General features: G+C 45.7%; 1 protein-coding gene across 7 annotated transcripts in view; it reads right to left on the bottom strand.

The window, feature by feature from the left end:
* atp2b2 (ATPase plasma membrane Ca2+ transporting 2) overlaps nucleotides 1-18,938 on the bottom strand; it is a 51,163-nt gene extending 32,225 nt beyond the window's left edge. For all 7 annotated transcript variants that reach the window (XM_062544734.1, XM_062544736.1, XM_062544735.1 and 4 more), the window contains exons 1-2: nucleotides 18,394-18,938; nucleotides 5,071-5,268 (exon numbers count right to left, since the gene is read on the bottom strand). In XM_062544734.1, coding sequence (XP_062400718.1) covers nucleotides 5,071-5,268; nucleotides 18,394-18,592 — 397 coding nt within the window. In that variant the 5' untranslated portion in view covers nucleotides 18,593-18,938. The remainder of the gene's footprint in view (nucleotides 1-5,070; nucleotides 5,269-18,393) is intronic.
* Nucleotides 18,939-20,768: the final 1,830 nt, after the last annotated feature.

Genomic DNA, 20,768 nt, shown 5'->3' with positions numbered 1-20,768 from the left:
GTGGATGCACAGCTACATTAAATACACACACACAGTGAGGAGATCTCACACACACATTAGTGGATGCACAGGTATATACATTGGATACACACACACAGTGAGGAGATCTCAGAAACACATTAGTGGATGCACAGGTATATACATTGGATACACACACACAGTGAGGAGATCTCAGACACACATTAGTGGATGCACAGGTATATACATTGGATACACACACATAGTGAGGATGGTCTAGTGATAACACACTTAGAGGGCACATTGAGTGTGCCTGCACACATACAAAACATATCACATCAGTTAGTGAGTCAGTTATACAAGCACCAAATAAGCTCTGTCATCAAGTAAGATGAAACAATGATCAGTAATGAACTGCATTCAATTCATTCACCTTCTGGGAAAGTTTGATCTTTTGCATGCTATGAAAGTATTGGCTAGCTTTGTTGGAGTGAAATTTGCATAAAGCATTGTACTTTAAGGAAATCTATTAAAATGACTGCAGTGCAGTGCAATTGGTGTTTAGTGGTTTTCATTTGTTTTTTTATTGTATTTAAAAGCAAAATGTCTGTGAAGTCATATTCCTTTGAGATCTTATAAAACTTCAACCTGTGTTAAAAATAAATCTGTATTGTTACCAGGAGCAGAGTAAGTGAATAAATCTTCTCTGAAACACCACAGATGTGATAGATATTTTGAGAATAGCCAGCTTGAGCTGTACCAATAACAAATAATATCAATCAACAACGATTTTAAGTTAAAGGGATATTCCGCCATTTTTGGAAATACGCTCATTTTCCACCTCCCCTCGAGCAAAACAATCGATATTTACCTTGTTCCCGTTCATCCAGCCATTCTGTGAGTCTGGCGATACAACTTTTAGCTTCAGCCTAGCATAGATCATTGAATCGGATTAGACCATTAGCTTCTCGCCTGCTAGCTTCATGTTTAAAAGTGACTAAGATTTCTGGTAATTTTCCCATTTAAAACGTGTCTCCTCTCAAGTTAGAAAGTGCAATAAGACCAACTGAAAATGAAACCTGGCGTTTTTCTAGGCTGATTTGACATGGAACTACACTCTCATCTGGCGTAATAATCAAGGCAACTTGCAAACGTACCATAGGCGCAGTGATATCTTACGCAGCATCTGAAAATAGTCCCCATAGACAACAAGCAGTAGTAGTGCCAGTAGCTGCAAGTTGCCTTGATTATTACGCCAGATGAGAGTATAGTTCCATGTCAAATCAGCCTAGAAAAACGCCAGGTTTCATTTTCAGTTGGTCTTATTGCACTTTCTAACTTGAGAGGAGACACGTTTTAAATGGGAAAATTACCAGAAATCTTAGTCACTTTTAAACATGAAGCTAGCAGGCGAGAAGCTAATGGTCTAATCCGATTCAATGATCTATGCTAGGCTGAAGCTAAAAGTTGTATCGCCAGACTCACAGAATGGCTGGATGAACGGGAACAAGGTAAATATCGATTGTTTTGCTCGAGGGAAGGTGGAAAATGAGCGTATTTCCAAAAATGGCGGAATATCCCTTTAACCATTTATCACACAAAGCATCTCATCATATCTTTCAATCTTACACCAGCAGAAGTACACATGTAACCTCCACATGAACACGTGTGAGGTATTTAAGGCTCAAAAGTGTCCATTTGAACTGTGTGAAGCCTAAATCTATGCGGAGCACAATTAGCTTTTATCGTCACCACAATGCATTCAACCCATTTATCTGTGAGGCTCTAAAGGCAACATATTGAGCAAACCTGGCTAAACGACTCCCAGTGGAGGGATAGCTCTAGTTTACAAAGCACTAACACCATAGGAAGTCCCGATATAGAACAGAGAGGCAGCAGCTCTGTGTGGAAAATTCAGCCACAACACGCAACAAATTATTTTACAAAATTGGCCGCAGAAGAACAGTCTGCCTCAGTGAGATGGTGGTGGTCACACTTTCATTAGGCTGATTTAAAGTCAAGGTCAACCGCTGTGTAATAGTATGCAATGATCAAAGCAAATGAGACGCTCTGGTGAGATCAGAGAACAGAGCATAACTCATCCCACCATCTACAGGGTATGTGTGTGCTTTAGAGTACAAACATGTCGCCATCACCATTTTTGCTCCAATAAGTTGAGAGTCCTTACTGTTATCTGAACTGTGACCACAATACAGATGTGTGTCTTTCAGAGGTGACCACGAGGTATTTAACACATCAGTCCCATCATTGCTGCAATGAGATGCCATTGTGGCTCCCATCAGGCCAAATCTCCCATCAGTGACTGCACTGCAGATCTCTTAATGTGACTTAATCCCCTGCAGCATGCTGCTGCCTGCTAGTCTGTGGCAATTCTGAGTGCAGCGTGTGGACCAGACTGTCAGGAGCTGTCCGTGGTGCTGAAGAGGAGACGCTCTCGGTTAGATAACCCAACTGGGCGTACTGCAGCAGGTCGCCCGTGTCAAAGGGCTGCCACTAATGAAGTGAGCCCCGTCACAGGCAACTCTACATGTCCACAGCCACATAAACAACAATTAGCCAGAGCCAAGACACTCAAACATGGCAAACAGATTTCAGAACAGAGGCCATTCAGTTCTATCATTTGCTATCGTTTGTCATGTAGCACTTTTATACAAAAATGAACGTTGCTGTTTGGTTACTCTGGGATCTATCATGGAGAATGACCAATAAACAATTCTATGAAACACTGCTTTCTACAGGCATAGTGCTCACTGCCACACAGAGAAAAATGACATTTTCTCTCTGCAGAGGCTGCATTGATCCTAATGCGAGCGTGCTTATCTTGCCATGGCTAGCTGCAGGCAGAGACACTGTGATGGCATGATTCAATTTGAACACCAGGGATGTCTGGAAGCACAGACAGGCAACACAATTAATCTTCCTAAGGGAACATCAACAATGTCACTCTCCTGGCAACAAAATTAAAGTCTTTAAGAAAAATGAATAATACGGCCAGAGCCGCTGTGCTGAGAGGCTAGAATGGCGTGTTATATACTGATTGAAGTCATGTGTGATGCTGTCATCAAATGCAAACATGCCTGCATCTTTCAAGAGCTATCAAAAGCTTGTCAAGGTGTCTACCAATGAGAACATTCTCACTGTGACATGGGAAAGCAAACCTTTATTTATCACTCGCTCCGTAATGCCTTTTCAGCCAGCCCAAATAGAAAATGATTCTTGCTACTTTTACGTCGTTTTTTTCCTGCCACCTGAGATAGGCCCTGGCCACTGAAGCGTAATTCATGTGCCACAAACATTAAAATGCTCCAAAAATGCAGCAAGAGAAAGATAGGCTTTCAGTGGCTATGCTGGTTCGCCTTCATATGGTTATATACCAAGTTAGAGTTCACTGTATTCTGAGGTATTTTAATATTCAAGTCCATATACAGTAAACTTCACTGTCAAATAAAGAAACACATAAGAAACCCATGCAAGTTGAGCTTAATATCCAACCATACCATGCAATTCCCGCAGATCATTAATCTTTCAGCACAAAGTATAGAGATTGGCTACTGGCTTTTTCAAAGCAATCCAAAAGGCTGCAAATGACTATGCAAATCCAGTAATTAAAACTAATGACATTCAGAGTATGCACATAACACATACTGATTACTGAAGTATGAGTGTGATTCAAAAGGATTCTGCAACAAAAGCCTCCAAACTGTGCAAAAGTACAGGAGAAGAGGATTTTCACAGCAACTCCAGATTGCAGTCAGAGAGTATGCAGCTATTCAGACAAACCCTTTCTGACAGGCAAACACAGGCAGGACATCTGTTAAGACTAAAATGGATCTGTGATTATCAGGCTGCTTTTGTGGATAGACGTGGCAATTTGCATGTTGATGATAAGGATGTCATTTTCCCGTCCTCTTTTATTGAAACTATGTGTACACTTTTTGCATCAAAATGATTCTCTCAGCCCAGAGACAGCATTTTAGCAATGCTACTAACTAAGACCAACAAGAGAGACATTGTGCTTTCATGAAGAGAGGCCCTCTTCTGGCACTAGTCTTCCAAATACTGTATGTTCAGAATTAAAGATCATTCTCAGCTCCTGGTATAATTGAATTTGGGACCATTACGATGATTGATATTACTTACTCAGCATCTCCCCCACACTTTCTTAATGGCCATGTCTTCATTGCACATTTTATAGCCGGCTGCTTTGATGTATGGCCTTCACCTAAAGGTTATTCCCCTGGGGCGGCCTTCATTAGCCTGTCCTCTCTCTCTCTACCTCTCTCTCTCTCTCTCTCTCTCTCTCTCTCTCTCTCTCTCTCTCTCTCTCCAAGAGTGCTTGTGCCATAAACCCACCGCCCCCAACCCCAACCCCCTCCAGTCCTCGCTCCCCTGACTTGTTGGAGAGAGCTCAGAATGCACAGTCACTCTTGTTAACAAGGCCTGCGGTGAGCTGCTTAAGCACGGCTCACAGTAAATATTCTGGGCTGCATGTGAATGGCGCACTGATTTGCCAGCGTCTCCTGAGCGGGGGAACTCATCACTTTGTCTCATTTCTGTGCAAATGCTGCCCAGGAAAACAATGATTCTATGTCCCATTGGGTGCTGGCACCGGCTATGTACTTTAATATATTTACTGTGATAACAATGCTGGGGTTTACAGGATGCTGAAGGCTGTAAAGGAAACACTGTATAAAAGCATAATGTTTGGATGAGGACTTGTCCAGTCCAGTCGAAATGTGTTTCAGTGGTCATGGAGTGAATCTAATAAATGGTTAGAGAGAACTGGCTCAACAGTATCCCTTCTATTCACCTAGATCATGGAGCATCCCCTGAGACGGTTGTGAGACTGATGTCTGGCACTTCAGCATGACAGTGCAGGTCTCACAAGCACTCCTGTCCTGTCCTGACCCAACATCATTACAATATATCTCAAGCACGGCCACCATTTGGAGCAACATAATCACATGCTCTGGGTTCGGTTAAAAAAACAATAACAATTGTTTGTTCCCACATTTGAAATACCTTAATGGCAAGTAGGTAAAACAAGCTGAATCCCTTTGATGACACAAAAGGACTGTAGGAGCTACTCACCCTCGCCCCCCTCCCCTGGGGGCTGGTAGAAGGACAACCCCAGTGAGATCAAGGCGGCGATTTCCAGGATGATGAGGGTCACATCTTGAAGGGCTTCCCATACTAACTGTAAGAAAGTTTTTGGCTTCTTTGGAGGTATAAGATTTTGTCCATACACTTCTATTCTCTTTTCCAAGTCGGGTGCAACTCCTTCCAAACCTGCAGGGGCATGAGAAAATAAAAACAAATGCATTTACATGTATTCATTAACCTGACACCTTCATCCAACATGACCAAATGAGGACTGACATTCAAGTTTCAATGCAAAAGGAGACCATAGAGAGAAGAGATTAAAAAGTACCTACAGATGATCATTTAGCCAATTAAACAGGCACTAAATAGTCTACTTCCTAGGCTTCATTTTAGATACAGATTGCTCACTGCTCACTGTTTTCCATCACAAAACACTCAAACATTGCAGTATTTCTCTTGTAATCAGAAAGTCTGTCATAGTTGCATAGTTATGCAAGTAAGATGCAAGATGTGCACAGCAAATGTTGGCCAACTCTTTGGAAAGGATGATAATGTGTGGATCTGAAAGGTCATGCCAGTGATCCCATCTAAGGGAAGACAACATTTGCATCCACAAGGTCAGTTCATGTTTGCTAACTGACTAAGAATATCCAAGGCTGATATATCAAGGCTGGACTTCAGCAGTTAAGAAATTAGGTTATCCAAGAATAAGTCTGCACCTTCTAAAATGACTATCTAGTGCGAGTGTGTATGGCTCCGAAGCCAATGCAGATCACAAAACCAACACTAAGCTGGCACTCGAAAGGTAAAACATACAGCATAGGCCGAATAATCCACTCAGGAATGTTTTAATGGCTTAACAAACTACAGTACATGCCCATATTTCAAGTATTGTGCAAAAAATGTTGACCCCCCCATCCTAAGTGTTTACCTTTAGAGTGTGAGCTTCAGAATGAGCAGCTAACAAATAACACAATCGTGAAGAATTTTGACAAGAGCAAGTAAGGCATCGTGCAAGTAAGGGTATCGTGATTCGTGTCCATGAGTTTTCAAAACGGCGCAAATCTTCCTTTCTGTTGCGCTCGCGCTCGCGCTCTCGCAGGCCCTTGTGTCCTCCACAGGCTCCAATTATGCTGCTGACTCAGCAGCAGGGCGGAGCTGTGCTCTTATATAATGCTAGCGGTAGTGAGCGCGGGCCCTGGCCTCTGGCCTCCCCTCCTCTGCACATACCATGTGCCATGCAAATCAGCCCTGTGCTAGCAGCGCTGCAGCAGGCTCAAGGCACACTTAGCTGCTAGCTCACAGAGGAAAAGCATAAAAAAGTGACACAGAGTTCAACTGCCAGGAATCCAAGCCTGATCTGATGCCTCATGCTGCTGCTCAGAAGAAGATATCACTCCAGGATATTTCGCTTTGGAAAAGCGGATCCGCTGGATACATTTAAACTGACATTTCACATCAAAACTTAAAGCAGCAGTATAAATAGGCTTATCGATATGATCGTCACACAGCTAAAGGGCACATTATGCTGCAAATGCCAATTCAGGGAAGCGTGACTTCCCTGTAGAATTACAACAGCTCACACTGAGCTGTTGTAATTCAAGTGTGAATTGTCCAACTTCAACACAAGCATTCCTACATTAGTGTAATATAGCGCTCGCGCTGCCTGTCTCAGTCAATGAAGTTAATGTCACTGAATACAAATGAATAGTATTACATCATCCTAACTTACAGAATATATCCATATGCCTTTACCATTCCACACAGGCACATCCGTTGTGATAATAACATATTCCTTACATGTCAGAATATCACCTTGAACTGAGAGAGATTACAGTGGAACATGCAGACTAAAGGTGCTTTTATCATGCAAGTAGAGTGCACTGCTGGCACTTAAGCATTCATTCCGTGGACATACAGTGTGTTTACAGGGCAATTGATAGCTGGGCTATGATACAGGCTTCCACACTAACTCCTCTGCACATGATTCAAGACCCCATAGCCGGGGTGTCTGTGCAGCCGCTGAGAAAATAGAGAACCTGCACAGACCACAGAAGCCATTAGGGCTCATGCCAACAAGATAAATTGACTTTAAATGTGGACAGATAGAAAAAGAAAAGACATTCGGTGAGAAAAAATGGGAACTGCTATCTCCAGGACTATACACCTGAGAATAGCACTGTATACGGCTGCAATATCGAACTCTTCTTTTGTAGTCGGGAAACACTCTCTGAGAGCTGTTAGGTCTCATGTTCAGATAGAATCAATGAGAAGCAGCCATTTGCTTTTGTAATACCTGCTTTTGTAATACCCCATTGCTACTGTAGCTCTTTACCAACCTATTAGCATATACACACCACTAAAGAGCACTTTGCATGTATGCAACTGTACAGTAAACCACAGCACTACATGAAGGAATAAGTCCTATGGAAGTATTGTGGTCAAACTGAGCAATGATGAGCAATGAGCTATAACTAATCTTAGCATCAAGGGGATCTATGAGCAGTCACAGCAGTGCGCTGTTGTTGTAAATCCATCATTGTGTCAATCTTCTCATTTGCACATAAACAAATCACTCAAGCCTATAATGAATGAAAACAGCAAATGCAAATTTGAACAAGAAACTGATATAATACACATGCCTCTGTTCCAGGGGAACACCAGAGCAGATAATGCTATTGGACAGCGTTCAGAATACTGGCACATTATTGGCAGCGATAAACGGTGGCCGGCAGCTGGGCAAATGTGATTGGGCGTGGGCCCTTGTTTTCTCAGGTCCCTGATAAACAGGATTTGTGGAAGTCTGCTATTTCAGTGGCCTCATCTGTCCAGCTGCGCTCTGCTGATTGGGAGTCTCGGAGCGGCCAGACCTGGCCAGGAACACGGGGACACTGGGCTTTTGGAACGCACCCCTGCTGCCATCAATGCTTTTCAGGGATTAGACCTTCAGTATGAATTTGCTGTCATTTAGCTGCCTGGTCCAGTGAGGCGCGTCATGAGGTGACTGCAACACCAGCGTCCTTGGCTTGGTCAAGAGGAAAGAGACGTGCAGGCCCTTCACCACCAGAGATGATGGAGAGCTATGGAGAATTAGGACATTCACTTCAGAAATAGGAGTAGGGGGATCCATTTGAAAAAGATACATCTTTATTTATATCCTGATTGGAGTATGGAATGTGATAGGGTGCTGTCTTGCCGTATCTTTAATGATAAAGAGAGCGGAGCCAATCGGAAATAAGTCCACCTCCACACAAGACGCATGATGTGAAAGTGAGCAGAGTAGGGGGAAGTTGCCTGGAAACACCAGCTCCCTCTCCTCCGTAACACACACACACACACACACACACACACACACACACACACACACACACACACACACACACACACACACACACAAACAAGAGCACGGATATAGTTAGTGAGTGTGCTGCTGTATGTGTGGGCAGCTTAGTGGCAGAGGGGCGTAATATTGAGGAGGAGGGGGATAAAGCCAAAAGCAGCCCACGTCCAAATAAAAATGAGCAGCCCAAAAATAGCCTCATTAAGCATTCCCTTTTTAATTGTGCCGTGGCATGCGTGGAGATCCTCTCATTGATCTTGCCCCCGCGCGCTCCGGCGTCTTTCCCACGGCCCGGGCCACCGCTATAGGCTGCCTCGCCTCGCCGCCCTCTCATTGGCTGAGCCCCACCGCACTGAGCCGAGGCGGGCGCCGGCCTCGCGCACTCACCCAGCGCTGCCAGCGCAGCTGAGCATCACTCACCGAGACGCCACCGAGACACCGCCGCGCTCCTCAGCCAGCCACTGGCAATTAACAGGAGCAGGTCAGCGGTGGCACCCCGGCCTGCCCACAGAGGCTCCAGCAGCCACCGTGCAGTGGGGCGCCCCGCCAGACGAGGAGCGCCAGGGAGGCGCGGGAAATAAGCCGGGACGCTGGACGCTGGGAGCACATAGAAATAGGCAAATGGTGCATGTGTGGGCTTTATGGAAGTGCTGCGCTGGTGGTAGGAGGGCGATACAGGCGCTGTGTTATGAATCCATAAAGCATGTCATCATGGCAAGCCTTCTACTGAAGCCAACCCATTACCCCAGCAGCAGAACTTTCAAGGGATATGAATATGAAAGTATAAAAATTCAACGTGCATTTTGGACCGAGTTCCAATTTCCTCCAAAGTGCCTGTTTTATTAGGCATTTAAGAGCTCACAGCACAAGAAATATGACCACAGTACAGTATCCGTCATCTCCTTGATGTTAATTGAACAGTTATTGCACCATTTGTTACTTGGCTTCATAAAGTACTTTGTAACAAACATTACTGAGCACACCACACAATAATAATTTTAAACTAAATTAAAATATCAACTTCAAAACACACAACATATAAATCAGAGAAAATCAAACATTTAGCATAAATCTGATGGTAGAATGGGCTACCAGTGGACTACGAGTGTTTTCATGCATGTGTATGTATGAATGTATGTGTGATTGTATGTGTGTATGTATGTACTGTATGTATGTGTATGTCTTAAACAGAACAGCTGGAGAGAGATAGAACTCCAAGGTAAGAGCACCAAGTAGTGCCGTAAGCGGGGACCAAATGTTAAGGCGGCAGTTTGCTCAGCAGATCAAATGGGAGACATGCAAAGTGTTGAGTGGAGCTCATTATGTGCCAGGGGAGGGTGGCGGAGGGGACTGGAGGGAGCGGCGCTCCATAGAACAGCCCGGCTCATTTGGGGAGGGAAATGAGGACACTCATGCGCACTGATGAGGAGGTGTCACACTGGAGGTGTGGGGGACCGCAGCAGGGAATAGGCTGAGTTTTAAAAAGATCACAAATTGATTTCCAGACCATTTGGAACCCCCCTCCGGGCACCAACGTCAAAAAACATACTCTTGCCTCCCCCAGCCATTTATCTCACAATCACCGCTGTTGATTACATTTATAAAGACACTCAGGTGAACGCAGAACGTTTCTGGCACTGAAACCAAAGCTAGTATATACGTTACTTTGAAAGAGAGAGAGTGAAGAAGAGAGAGGGAGAGAGAGAGAGAGAAAGAGAGAGAGAGAGAGAGAGAGAGAGAGAAGCAGGGGGCATTATTGCATATTTTAACATTTGGTTTTTTCACCATGGTTAAAAATAGATTGCCATGGAAACCCTACACATCATACAGGCTAGATGGGAAGGTTGGCCAGCTCACTGCAAGGCCTGCAGTGTGGCTTAACAGCAACACAGAGACTTTCTTTTTCCAGCCAGACAACTTTCAGGTTAGCTAGCACTGGAGGCATTAACAGATTATCTCAAACTGTCCCACTAGAGCTTGAGAAAGCAAATTCCATGTTTTCACAGCGCTCAGGCTAGCAATGTAAGGCTCCCTCTGTTGCTAAGGGACCGGACTGGCCCTAGATCAGTAATTTACTGGAACAAGAGCAGGAGCGTAATGAGAACATTCGAGAAATTGCAGGTCACAGAAAATACTTGAGGACAAGATGGATGAATAGAATGGTAATCTGGGGGCACTAGGGGAAGATCAATAGCAATACACCACATAGGGTGTGCACAAGACAAATAGGAGCAAAAATAACAACTGACATGTTGAATAAATCAGGCTCGGTTTGCTATACATTGACTAAATGCCATAGAATTCTAGAGCACCCGTCTTGTGTCAGATTCTGAGTATCTTTTTTATGGTGTAGGCTACTGTGCTGTATCCAAAACTAGTTTCCTTGGAAACCTGTTGTGATGCATCTTATTGATGTTTCTCACAACCAATATTTCAGCACCGTCTGTAGGAGTACTATATCTTGTTTCAACTGAAAATATTACACACAGAATACTAACATATACTGATAGATTCATTCAAATGTAAACCTGATATAGATTAGCTAATGAGAGACATTTAGCAAAATGCCCATTTAAATAGCATAGCCTGCTTTGAAACAACATGAGAATAATTTCCAGCGTTTCAAAATGGTCTGCGTTCTCCGACCTTGTCATCTTCTATTAGAGGTCAAATGGAAGATGGCAAAGCATGGACATTTTATTCTGACCCAGTCATAAGGGACTACTTTAGGTTGGTCTGATGAGTTGGTGCTGGATAGGGCTGACGGCTCCATGCCAGGGAAGAGCAGTGAGGGCAGCCCCTGGCTTCTGTGCCAGTGCACGTGGACGAGGGCACCCCAGTAATTGATCCCCCAGGCAGGGAGAACCAACACACATGCACTTGTACACAAGCACACATTTGGCAGACATGTACAGTGTACACACATACATAGGTGAACACACACACACACGCACGCACACACGCACACGCACGCACACACACGCAAACACACACACACACACACACACACAGCACATCCCTATCCCAGAGACAAATATGCCTTCAGGGATATGGCCTGGGTTCTGACACTAAGTGATTTCCAATAGAAACACAGACATGTCACACTTCTCATAAAATGTCCACCTCTGGTTTATCAACTCTGTCTCTAAACAAAACCAATGATGATGCTGGTGTATGTGATTCTATGACACAGGAGGCAAGCTGCAGTAGATACAGACAGAAGTGAAAGACACAGGGAAGGCTCTCAAAGAGGGGACAGTATAGACAATCACTCTATATGCTACCTAAAAGGAAAGCACATTTTTGGGTTTGCTGACATTAAGTAAGCCATTAAGTGCTTTCATTAAAGATGTTCAATTGACTAATGAACTAAAAATAACTGGAGATGTTGTCCTGAAAAGGACACTGACTAACCACTTACAAAAATGACTTTCATTTCACATAAGATATGGTTGTATGTGGTGTTTAGGTAAGGTGAAGAAACTAAAAAAATTAGCCCTCCTGCACATCTGTTTGAGTGGAGTTGCCAGGCAGCTGGCCCAGGGTAAGATCCTAACTTAATTAGACATCTGCTGGGGGGTCAGAGTGTGTGTGTTTGGACATGAGTGCCCACCTGCCAGGCCAGACCAGCACAGGCAGACTGGGATCCTGGAGTCAGTCAGCACAGGAGCAAGTGCTACAAACCACATTCATAGGAAAAGGCTTTGCATGTTTATATGTGGATACATTCAGTATAGAGAGGAGAGATACAGAGAGAGGGAGGAAGGTTACAATGATTTCATTTGTTCACATACACAACAACCCAGGTGGTATGCATGGACCGAATGTGATTATGAGCGTGATTGTGTGCGTGCGTGTATATCTATATCTATGTGTGTGTGTGTGTGTGTGTGTACACTGTGTCCAGGAGCAGTGACATGGCCTTCCCCAGGTCTGCAGGCTGTGGTGTCAGGCTCCACTCTCCTCCTGCTGGGTTCAGGTGTGAGTGAGCCCTTACTGTACTGTACCTCCCTGGCTGCCCATTAAAATGCAGATCAGCCCAGCAACTCATGAAAGACTCATGATGAGGGGAAGTGAGGGAAATGATGGAGGAACAGGACATTAAAAAGTGCTCTGCCTGCACATGAGCCATACGGTACAGCAGCCATATTTATAGAGGTCTCTACAGTGTCCTCATATTTATGGAAATGTATGTAAAAGGGAATATGCTAATGTAATTGCAACGTTAAAACATGGTCATATTTTATCAGCCTGTTAGTTTTGATAACTCTACCCTAACTGTAACAGTGTTTTGTTCAGAATCACTGCATGGTGTCAGCATAAAATAATAACATTGGAGCAAAAGCTTACCAATAAATGGCACATAACTAATATGGTTTTACAATGCATATATCTTTTTAGATTTTAAAGCCCTTCCTCAGTTGCTATATTGCCCAAACAAAACACAAACTCTGCGTAGCCTACTATTGATTCGCTCCGAATCCCATAATGGCCCCATTCATTTTAGTCCCAATGGATCATCACGTATTCAGGATTTAAGACTAACATTAACGTTATCACTAACATTAAATCCATAAAAAATACCATTCCACCCTGAGGTCCCCTCAGCAATAATGATACTACAACTACAAATTTATTTTGCCATCCCCCTCTAATTTAGTCTACCTCTATGACAAAGACATATAAAGCAAAAACAATCAGAAGCCCACAGATATGCACAGCAAAAACGGATGTGCTGACAATAAGAAGAGAGATGTTCCTCTTTCTATCTGTCTCTTTCAGCTTTAGTTCTCCTGGTTGCAGACAGAGGTTAATGAAACTGCTAGAGACTTGATGGGGTCTCCTACAGCACAAATCTAATGCCAGTGTAATATTTAGCCCTCAGACCTTCCCTAGCATGTGATAATTTATTGCTCCTCTCGGCATGGACACACGATGAGTTACTGTGCTGTTTATGCTGCAGTGCTAAAACAATTGGCTCATAATGGGGACATTAGGGAGGAGGACGAGGTGTTGGGTGATGTTGGATTCGGCTGTTTACACATTACTCAGGCTAACTCCAGGAGTCTGCTTACAGTATTCACCTCACGAGCAGCTCTCGTCTCGCCAGAGAATAGACGGCACATGCAAGCCTGGACTGGAGACTGCTTAGCAAGACATTTTGAATTCTTTCCATTAGAATTCTATCCACAAACTACTGCATGTCTCCTTTAAACTGAACCGTGCTCAAACAGGGCTCCTTTTATTCAACGGCTGAGCCTGTCTCTGTTTGACCTTGAGCTGACATTGTATCTGAAATGACACAGAAGTAAATGGAGAATATTAGAATGTAAAATCCTTTTATACCTGGAGTTTGGCTGTTATTTTAAAGGCATGTGTTTGCCATGTGTCACACGCTTTGGCTGTGTTTCAGCCCAGTGCCACAGACATTCTGGAACACAGCCATCCATCTTTGGCCTGTACCTGTCACCTTACTGAGCAGTTCCGACACCTGCCGTTACGGTAGAGGATGGATGACAATGCTCCGGTCTCGACACAATCCTACGTGTGCGTTCACGCCCACATCACCACCTTGTAAAAATAGCAGCGAGGGGGTCAAACAGGACACCGAGCCAGCTGCCGGTCTAAACACCGGCCGACGCTGCATCTTAGTCAGCAGCCATTTGCATCAGTTCTCCGACAGACACCGGGACAAGCGACCTGCGTGACAGTGGATGACAGATGCCGGCGGATCTTGGCCGAGGTGAAGGTGCGTCACACTTCGCCGACGAAACGCTAGTACAGCGAGCAGTCACACTAGGCCAGCCACAATCACACACCTGCTCGCCCGCTCTCACTTGCCGAGTCCTGTCAGCCCCCCAGAACACCGGGTGTTTCTAAAATGGCGCTGTCACCCCTCGCCGCTCTGATTTGCCTACAAGTGGCAGGCTGAACGGTGAGAGAGGAGGGCTGAGACTGTGTGGAGCATCTGGCCCCAGCACACCCAGGTCTCTACAAAGCCATACTTACTGTTAACAGCCATGAACTACAAAATAAACACACACAAATGACAAATCAGGGAGGAGAGACGCCAGCCTTGGGAATTTGCACTATTTTGCACTATTAAGTCGTGTCAAGGTACTGCAAACTCAGGCGACTGAGCTGTAATAATCAGTGGTGTGTTACTGTATGGGATAGGGAAAGAAATGAGAGTTTTTGCATGAGGTGCACGACACGTGGTATGTTTTACTAACTCCTTCAAATGTTCCCAGAGAAATCTTAAGAGGAGCACAGAGGATCAAAGGAGTATGTTCAAGATGATTTTCTTTCTCCTCAGCTCTAACTATCTTCCATGGAGCCAGACCAAAGACATTTTAACATGCAACCTCTGATACTGTGTCACAGACGGCGCAACGTTTTTTTTTAAAACATTCTAGTTCCCCCAAGGTCAGCCGATTGGGAGCTGCAGTGCCTTTGGGGGCAGAAAAAAGGCCATGTATCATTAATAATCACTCCTTGGAGAGACTAATTTCTCCTTTTTAAGAACCACTGCCGGAATGAGGGCAGCCTTGCTGGTGAGGAGGAGAAAGTGTCCTTATTAAAGGAGATTGCGCTCTATCTGAGCAATTCCTGGTGGGGCTGAGATTAAATAGGATGTGTCAGAGGGGAATGCAAGGCCCGGGCTTGGTGGACCAGATTAGCATGCTCAAGGGTGGGGTGGGAGGGGAGCCAGAGTGGAGGAGGGGGAGAACCAGGGGTTAGTTGTTCAGAGTTGGGACACCATTTAACTGGCCACGTGAAGCGGAGAAGTGGCAGAGAATGAGCCGCCATTCAGTATCCCCCCACACTGGCGCTAAAACCCTGTGTCCTTCAGCACAATGTCAAACTGGATGAAAACAGCACAAAACACAGATAAATGCAAAGTCTCGCTGTACTGCAGTGAATTGTATCAGCATGTGCAGATGCTGTGAGTGGGGCTGGATACGGGCTGTCTGATGCATTTGTGTGTTTACAACAGGGGCATCTTTTCACTCTCCTCCGTGACCTTCACAAGACTAATGGTGCTGCAACCAGTTTCAGCTGCTTTCCCATTGCCTGCGCATACTGTACATACTCACAGGTACGCAAAGAGTATTTCTCTGACTTTGTTGTCCACTTTGAGCATGAGCACACATCTATGGTCATTCGATAACTTCCCATAATAATTAGGCATGAGAGGAAGACTATCCTCACAGTCATGGTAGTGATTACAGGAAATCAGGAGGGCAAGAGCAGATGAGGGATTTCCATCCATAGTGATTAAAATCATTCAAAAATAGCTTACATCTTTTAAAATACGCTCCAATCTGATCATGTATTATATCTAAGCAACACAGTGAATGAATAGATAGAAATGTCTAACTCTCAACCAGAGCAATTCAGGAGAGCAACAACGTGTAGGTTATCTCACATCTGAATTGATCAAACAGAAATAGCCATATGAGAGGAGGGAGCCATGTAGGAGGACAGGTTCTACCAGGCTCCAGACACTTCTCGCCAACTCACAGCTGGTGTGTAGGCCACAGCTGCTCTGCTGCAGATATTACCATCCACCAGCTATCTCTCACAGCCTCTCTCCCTCTCTGGAGGGCCATTTTGATGTCTCCAGCAAATGCATAACCGATATAAAAGCTCCTGAGATGTTTCCCTGGTGAGACAAGGGCATATAAATGGTGATTTAAGTGCTACAGAATGGCAACATTAGCATCTATGGCATGTTGTAACAGCAGGTAAGGTCCCCCTGCTTTCAGTGGTGTACTCAAGTTCAAAGCAGCCCCTGACCCAAGCTCACCTGTGTGGCAACTGGGTTTTAAAGGAAGTGGCCAAAAAAACTGCCCGTGCTCAAGCAGGGAAAAACAGTTAGGAACATTTGATCAGCTTGGCTCCAGAGCCCAAACACATCCTATGCTAAGATGGCAAGCAATGTTATTCCCATTACAAGAAGGATGCGGAAATTGGCCACCAAGGCCTCATCAGGCTCATAATAAGAGGCACAGGAAGGCAACCGCTTTCTCAGAAGACACCTGGGAATCCACCCGCTCATGCCAGGACTGCTTCATATACAGTAATACAGTCATCTGTGGGCAAGGTAACCTTGCAACTGCAAAAATGGTCACCTGATATCTCCACCCACAGCCCCCACGCCATAGACTGAATCAACACAGTTTGATGTCATCCGGCTACATCTAACTACCAGCATATACTGTATATCTATCATCCCAACTCACTGTGGACATGAACTCCTGCTATTCACCCCCATGGACCACATCAAAAGAGCCCAGTAGTACGCGTCCTCCCTCCAACTCCAGAGCCAGCACCCCTACGGACTGGCAGCACAGGCGTGGGCTGGGCCTCCTGTGGAGATGCATCAGAAGGAGCCGCCACATTATGGGAGCTATAGCACCTAATGGCTCAGCACACGGAGGGCTGCTGGGCGCATGAAGGTGACTGAGTCCCACTCGCTCCTCAGAGGGAGCACCTCAGCACGTGCCTTATTAACAACCACTGGATGGGACCATTTGTCTTCATTAGTGGGTCACACTTCTCTCTTTTCTTGAAAAAAAATCTCTGAATCAGACGAAAAAGTCATAGACATATCAGCATATAGAATAGCTACATGCCTGTAGGTTGTAGCATAAGATGTATTCAAAGCCTAAAGAGTATCTAAGTAGCTTGATGACTAGGATAACCTCCTGGGCTATGGGCCTTTTCCATTACAGGCTCCTAAGCCTTTGTCCGTTAGCTCAGTCACATACTCTGTTGACAGACAGTTTGTCGGTACAGGACAGAGAGGCCATATCTAATTTCTGTGGTCGTGTATACCACAAGGGACTAGAGTAGTGGTTACATGTTGCTGTATAGGCAACATGTGTGTGGCGAAACACAACAAACATGCTAGGCTATTGAGAGCCGTTACACACTGGGCTGAATTTACATTGGCAGTTAGATCAATAATTCCCAGTGGCTGGCTATTTACAGAAGTGGTCAGAAATACAGTTTGCTATTTAAAAGACTTACCACGTTCAATGGGTTCTAATGACATTGAAAGACACCAGGCATATTTAAGACATGAAATGATGTGCATGAAAGAATTATTGATCTGATAAAGACAACATTGCCTATTTTACAACATCTACGAGATACCATAATGAAGGTGCCACACAGGGCAACTGTTGTTATTGATGAACACGTACAGACAAAACATAGAGCCATAGATCAAGTTGATGTAGCTATCTATAAAGCTATAGCTTACAGACATTACCCTGTCGTCCACTGTAGCCTCCATCCCATTACAGTGGGGCCAATGAAGAACTGCGCTGGAGCACACAATATCTAATAGGATAAGGCCTGCATGCTGCCCACAGCTACTCTCCAACAGAATGTGATGGTCCACAAATGGAGTTTTGGAACACATACTTCCTTTTTAATTACTCAGGCAAAAACAGTCGTTAGAGAGAATCTTGTGCGAGACCAGTCATCAATCAAAGCTAGCATTTCTTCCACATGACCAGGAGGCCCATGTAGACTGAGTGCTATGCTGTTGCCCGGGATACATATTGTGTGTAATAAGTCCTGTGTGAGGTAGGGCACAGGGGAGGGGAGACAGGACAGGAGGGAGTGCTCTGAAGGGCAGGCGTCAGCATAGCTACACAGAGATGCTCCTGAACAGGCAGAGGAGGATCTTCAGGCATCATCAAGCTGCTCATTTAGTAAAGCACATTGCAGCTCGGATTTAGTGTGTGTGTGTGTGTGTGTGTGTCTGAGAGAATGAGTGTGGTGGGCAGAGAGAGAGAGAGAGAGAGAGCAAGTCATTGGAAGAGAGAGAGAGTTTGTATGTATTGTGTTTGTTGCATTTGCATGTTATAGTATGAGTCTGTGTGTGTTGCTGTGAGCCCACCATATTTATTCACACAAACTCACAAGAGGAAAGACCAAATGGAGCACCCACTCACCCTCCGTTGGCGATGTCTTGAGCCTCTGGCAAAGTCCGTCCGTGCCCCCATAGTCCTCTTGGATTTTGACCACGGCTTCCGTGCCTCGCAGTTCCATAAGGGAGCGCAGCTCCATGAGCGAGATGCCAAAGCCCTCGGCATGGTTGCCCTCATTTCTTTGGTTCTTGGTGTAAAAATCACTGTTAGTCATGTCCCCCATAGCGGCAAGTATTGCTTGGTGTCGCTCGATGCAGAGCTGAAGAGAGTCGTTGATATAAAAATCACTGGGGACAAGGACCGGCAAAAGGGGCCGCCACCAGGCAGCGTGGCTGGCAGATCTGAATGTGTCTAATCACAAGGGAGGTGCGGGGGAGAGAGAGAGAGAGAGAGAGAGAAGCTGTGGAGAATTGAGCATAGAGAACGTGTAGAAAAGAGGCAGAGAGGAAGAGAGAGAAGGAGGGAAGCGAGAGAGGGGAGGAAAAAATCCCGTCCTGGGTGTGGAAGAGGCGTCGGGTATGAGCGGCGGGCAGGGCTCCTCCTGGCGCGGTCAGCGGGCGGCGAGCGGCGAGAGACTCCGGGAAGGCGAGAGAGAGCGCGGGATCAGCTGCTCCGGGCGACCTGCATTCAACAGCACGGCTGCAGACCGGCACCACTCCATGTGCACTGTCCCATTCTGGTTGGCCTCAGTCTGCCTCTGTCTACATGGTGCTCCACTCCATTACTCCTTCAGAGAGAGAAGAGAGGGAGAGAGAGAGAGAGAGAGAAAGAGAGAGAGAGAGAGAGAGAGGGAGAGAGAGGGAGAGAAGAAAGAGGAGTCAGTTTCTGAGGCACTGGTACAAAGGCGAGCGTTGCAGCACGGTCACCGGAGGGGAGGAGAGAGAGGGAGAGACGGAGGAGAGTGAGAGGAAGGGGGGAGGAGCGAGGAGGCGCGTGCGAGCAGAGAGGAGGGGAGTGAAGGAGCAGAAATGGTGTGAGAGCGGGAGGGATGCAGCAGCCCCGGCACGGAGCCTCGTTAGACGTGTGTGTGGTGGGGAGGAGCCGAGGGAGGGAACACGGCCACGCAGATGCCTGTGTCACATGCACACGGATGCAGCCGCAGCATCAGTACCACCAGCATCAGCACCAGCATCAGCACCAGCATCAACAGCGCCCAGTCACATCCCAGCTCCACTCTTTGATCAATCCCATGAGCTATGGCTAAATACAGCTCCTCATCCATATTAATGAGGGAGCGTTTGTGTGCCTCACAGCTCCATTTTACACTTGTGTGATATGTGTATGTGAGAGAGAGAGAGAGAGAGAGAGAGAGAGAGAGAGAGAGAGAGAGCATGAGAGAGAGAGGGAGAAAGAGGGAGAGAAATTGCTGAGGAACAGAGAGTGGGTGATGGTGGTGCGTCTGTACATACGCAAATTCGTACACATTTGTACATTTGTCAGGGTATGTCTGCCATCGTACACAGTACCTGTGCCTGTGTGTGGTCAATCAGTCAAATCAGTATTAGTCAATCAGTATTAAAACACTATTTACTCTCTATAATCGATGCCCCTAGCATCCTATTTAGCCCACTTGACAGCCTTACACCACTTTAATTATAAATTCAAAATATCAACCATTCAAACTGCAGTTGCAGTACAAGGAACTGGTGTGGAAATCCATTCTGCATCAGACTGCTCCCTTTTGTATAAAAAGAAGAACAAGAAGACTTGGCTCAAGTGTGGCACATCCCATAGTGGTGATGTAGCACATCACATTAGCGTGAGCACCTCCTGCTGCCCGTGCTCGTGGCATGACTGGCAGAGCTCACTGCAGAGGTAAGGGGCTGTAAGGGGCAGGGGCCGTAGCGGGCAGCGCCAGGCCTCCCAGTCACTGGAGTGGCGTCTGGCTCCTGGAGCGGGCTGGCTGGCAGACAGCAGGATCTCCTCGAGTCCTCCCTGCCCAGGGAGGCAGGCTGGGTAATCAGAGCGGGTGCCACCGCTGTGTTATCCGTGCCATTTCCGCCCAGCTGTGCCAGCGTGTCCGACGAGGACGAGGGAGGGAGGCTCCAGAGAGGCCCATGGAGAAGAGCTAAAGGGGCTAAAACTGGACACCTGTGCAGCAGTGGCATTGCAGCCGCATTCTTCAGGTGCTTCACTAGCTTGTGCATGAGTGGCCATTTATCATGACATCTCAGTTGAAACTAACTTACTCCAGTCAACCAGAGAGAAACAGGAAACAACAAATGGAGATTCATATTTTATGAACCAATTCTTTAAGAGATAAATAATAACAAATAATGAAGTTTATAAGGAACTCTTGATTATCCACATGAATAGTTCCATAGCCATTTAGAACTACACCTCTGTAAAAAGACAGAGTACAGAAATAGCTTCAGACAAATATTTGATTTAAGCTGTTT

This window comes from Sardina pilchardus, chromosome 9 (genome assembly GCF_963854185.1).
Source record: "Sardina pilchardus chromosome 9, fSarPil1.1, whole genome shotgun sequence".
NCBI lineage: Eukaryota > Metazoa > Chordata > Actinopteri > Clupeiformes > Clupeidae > Sardina > Sardina pilchardus.
Note: the sequence above shows the minus strand (reverse complement) of the source record. Positions and strands in the feature narration are given on the sequence as shown.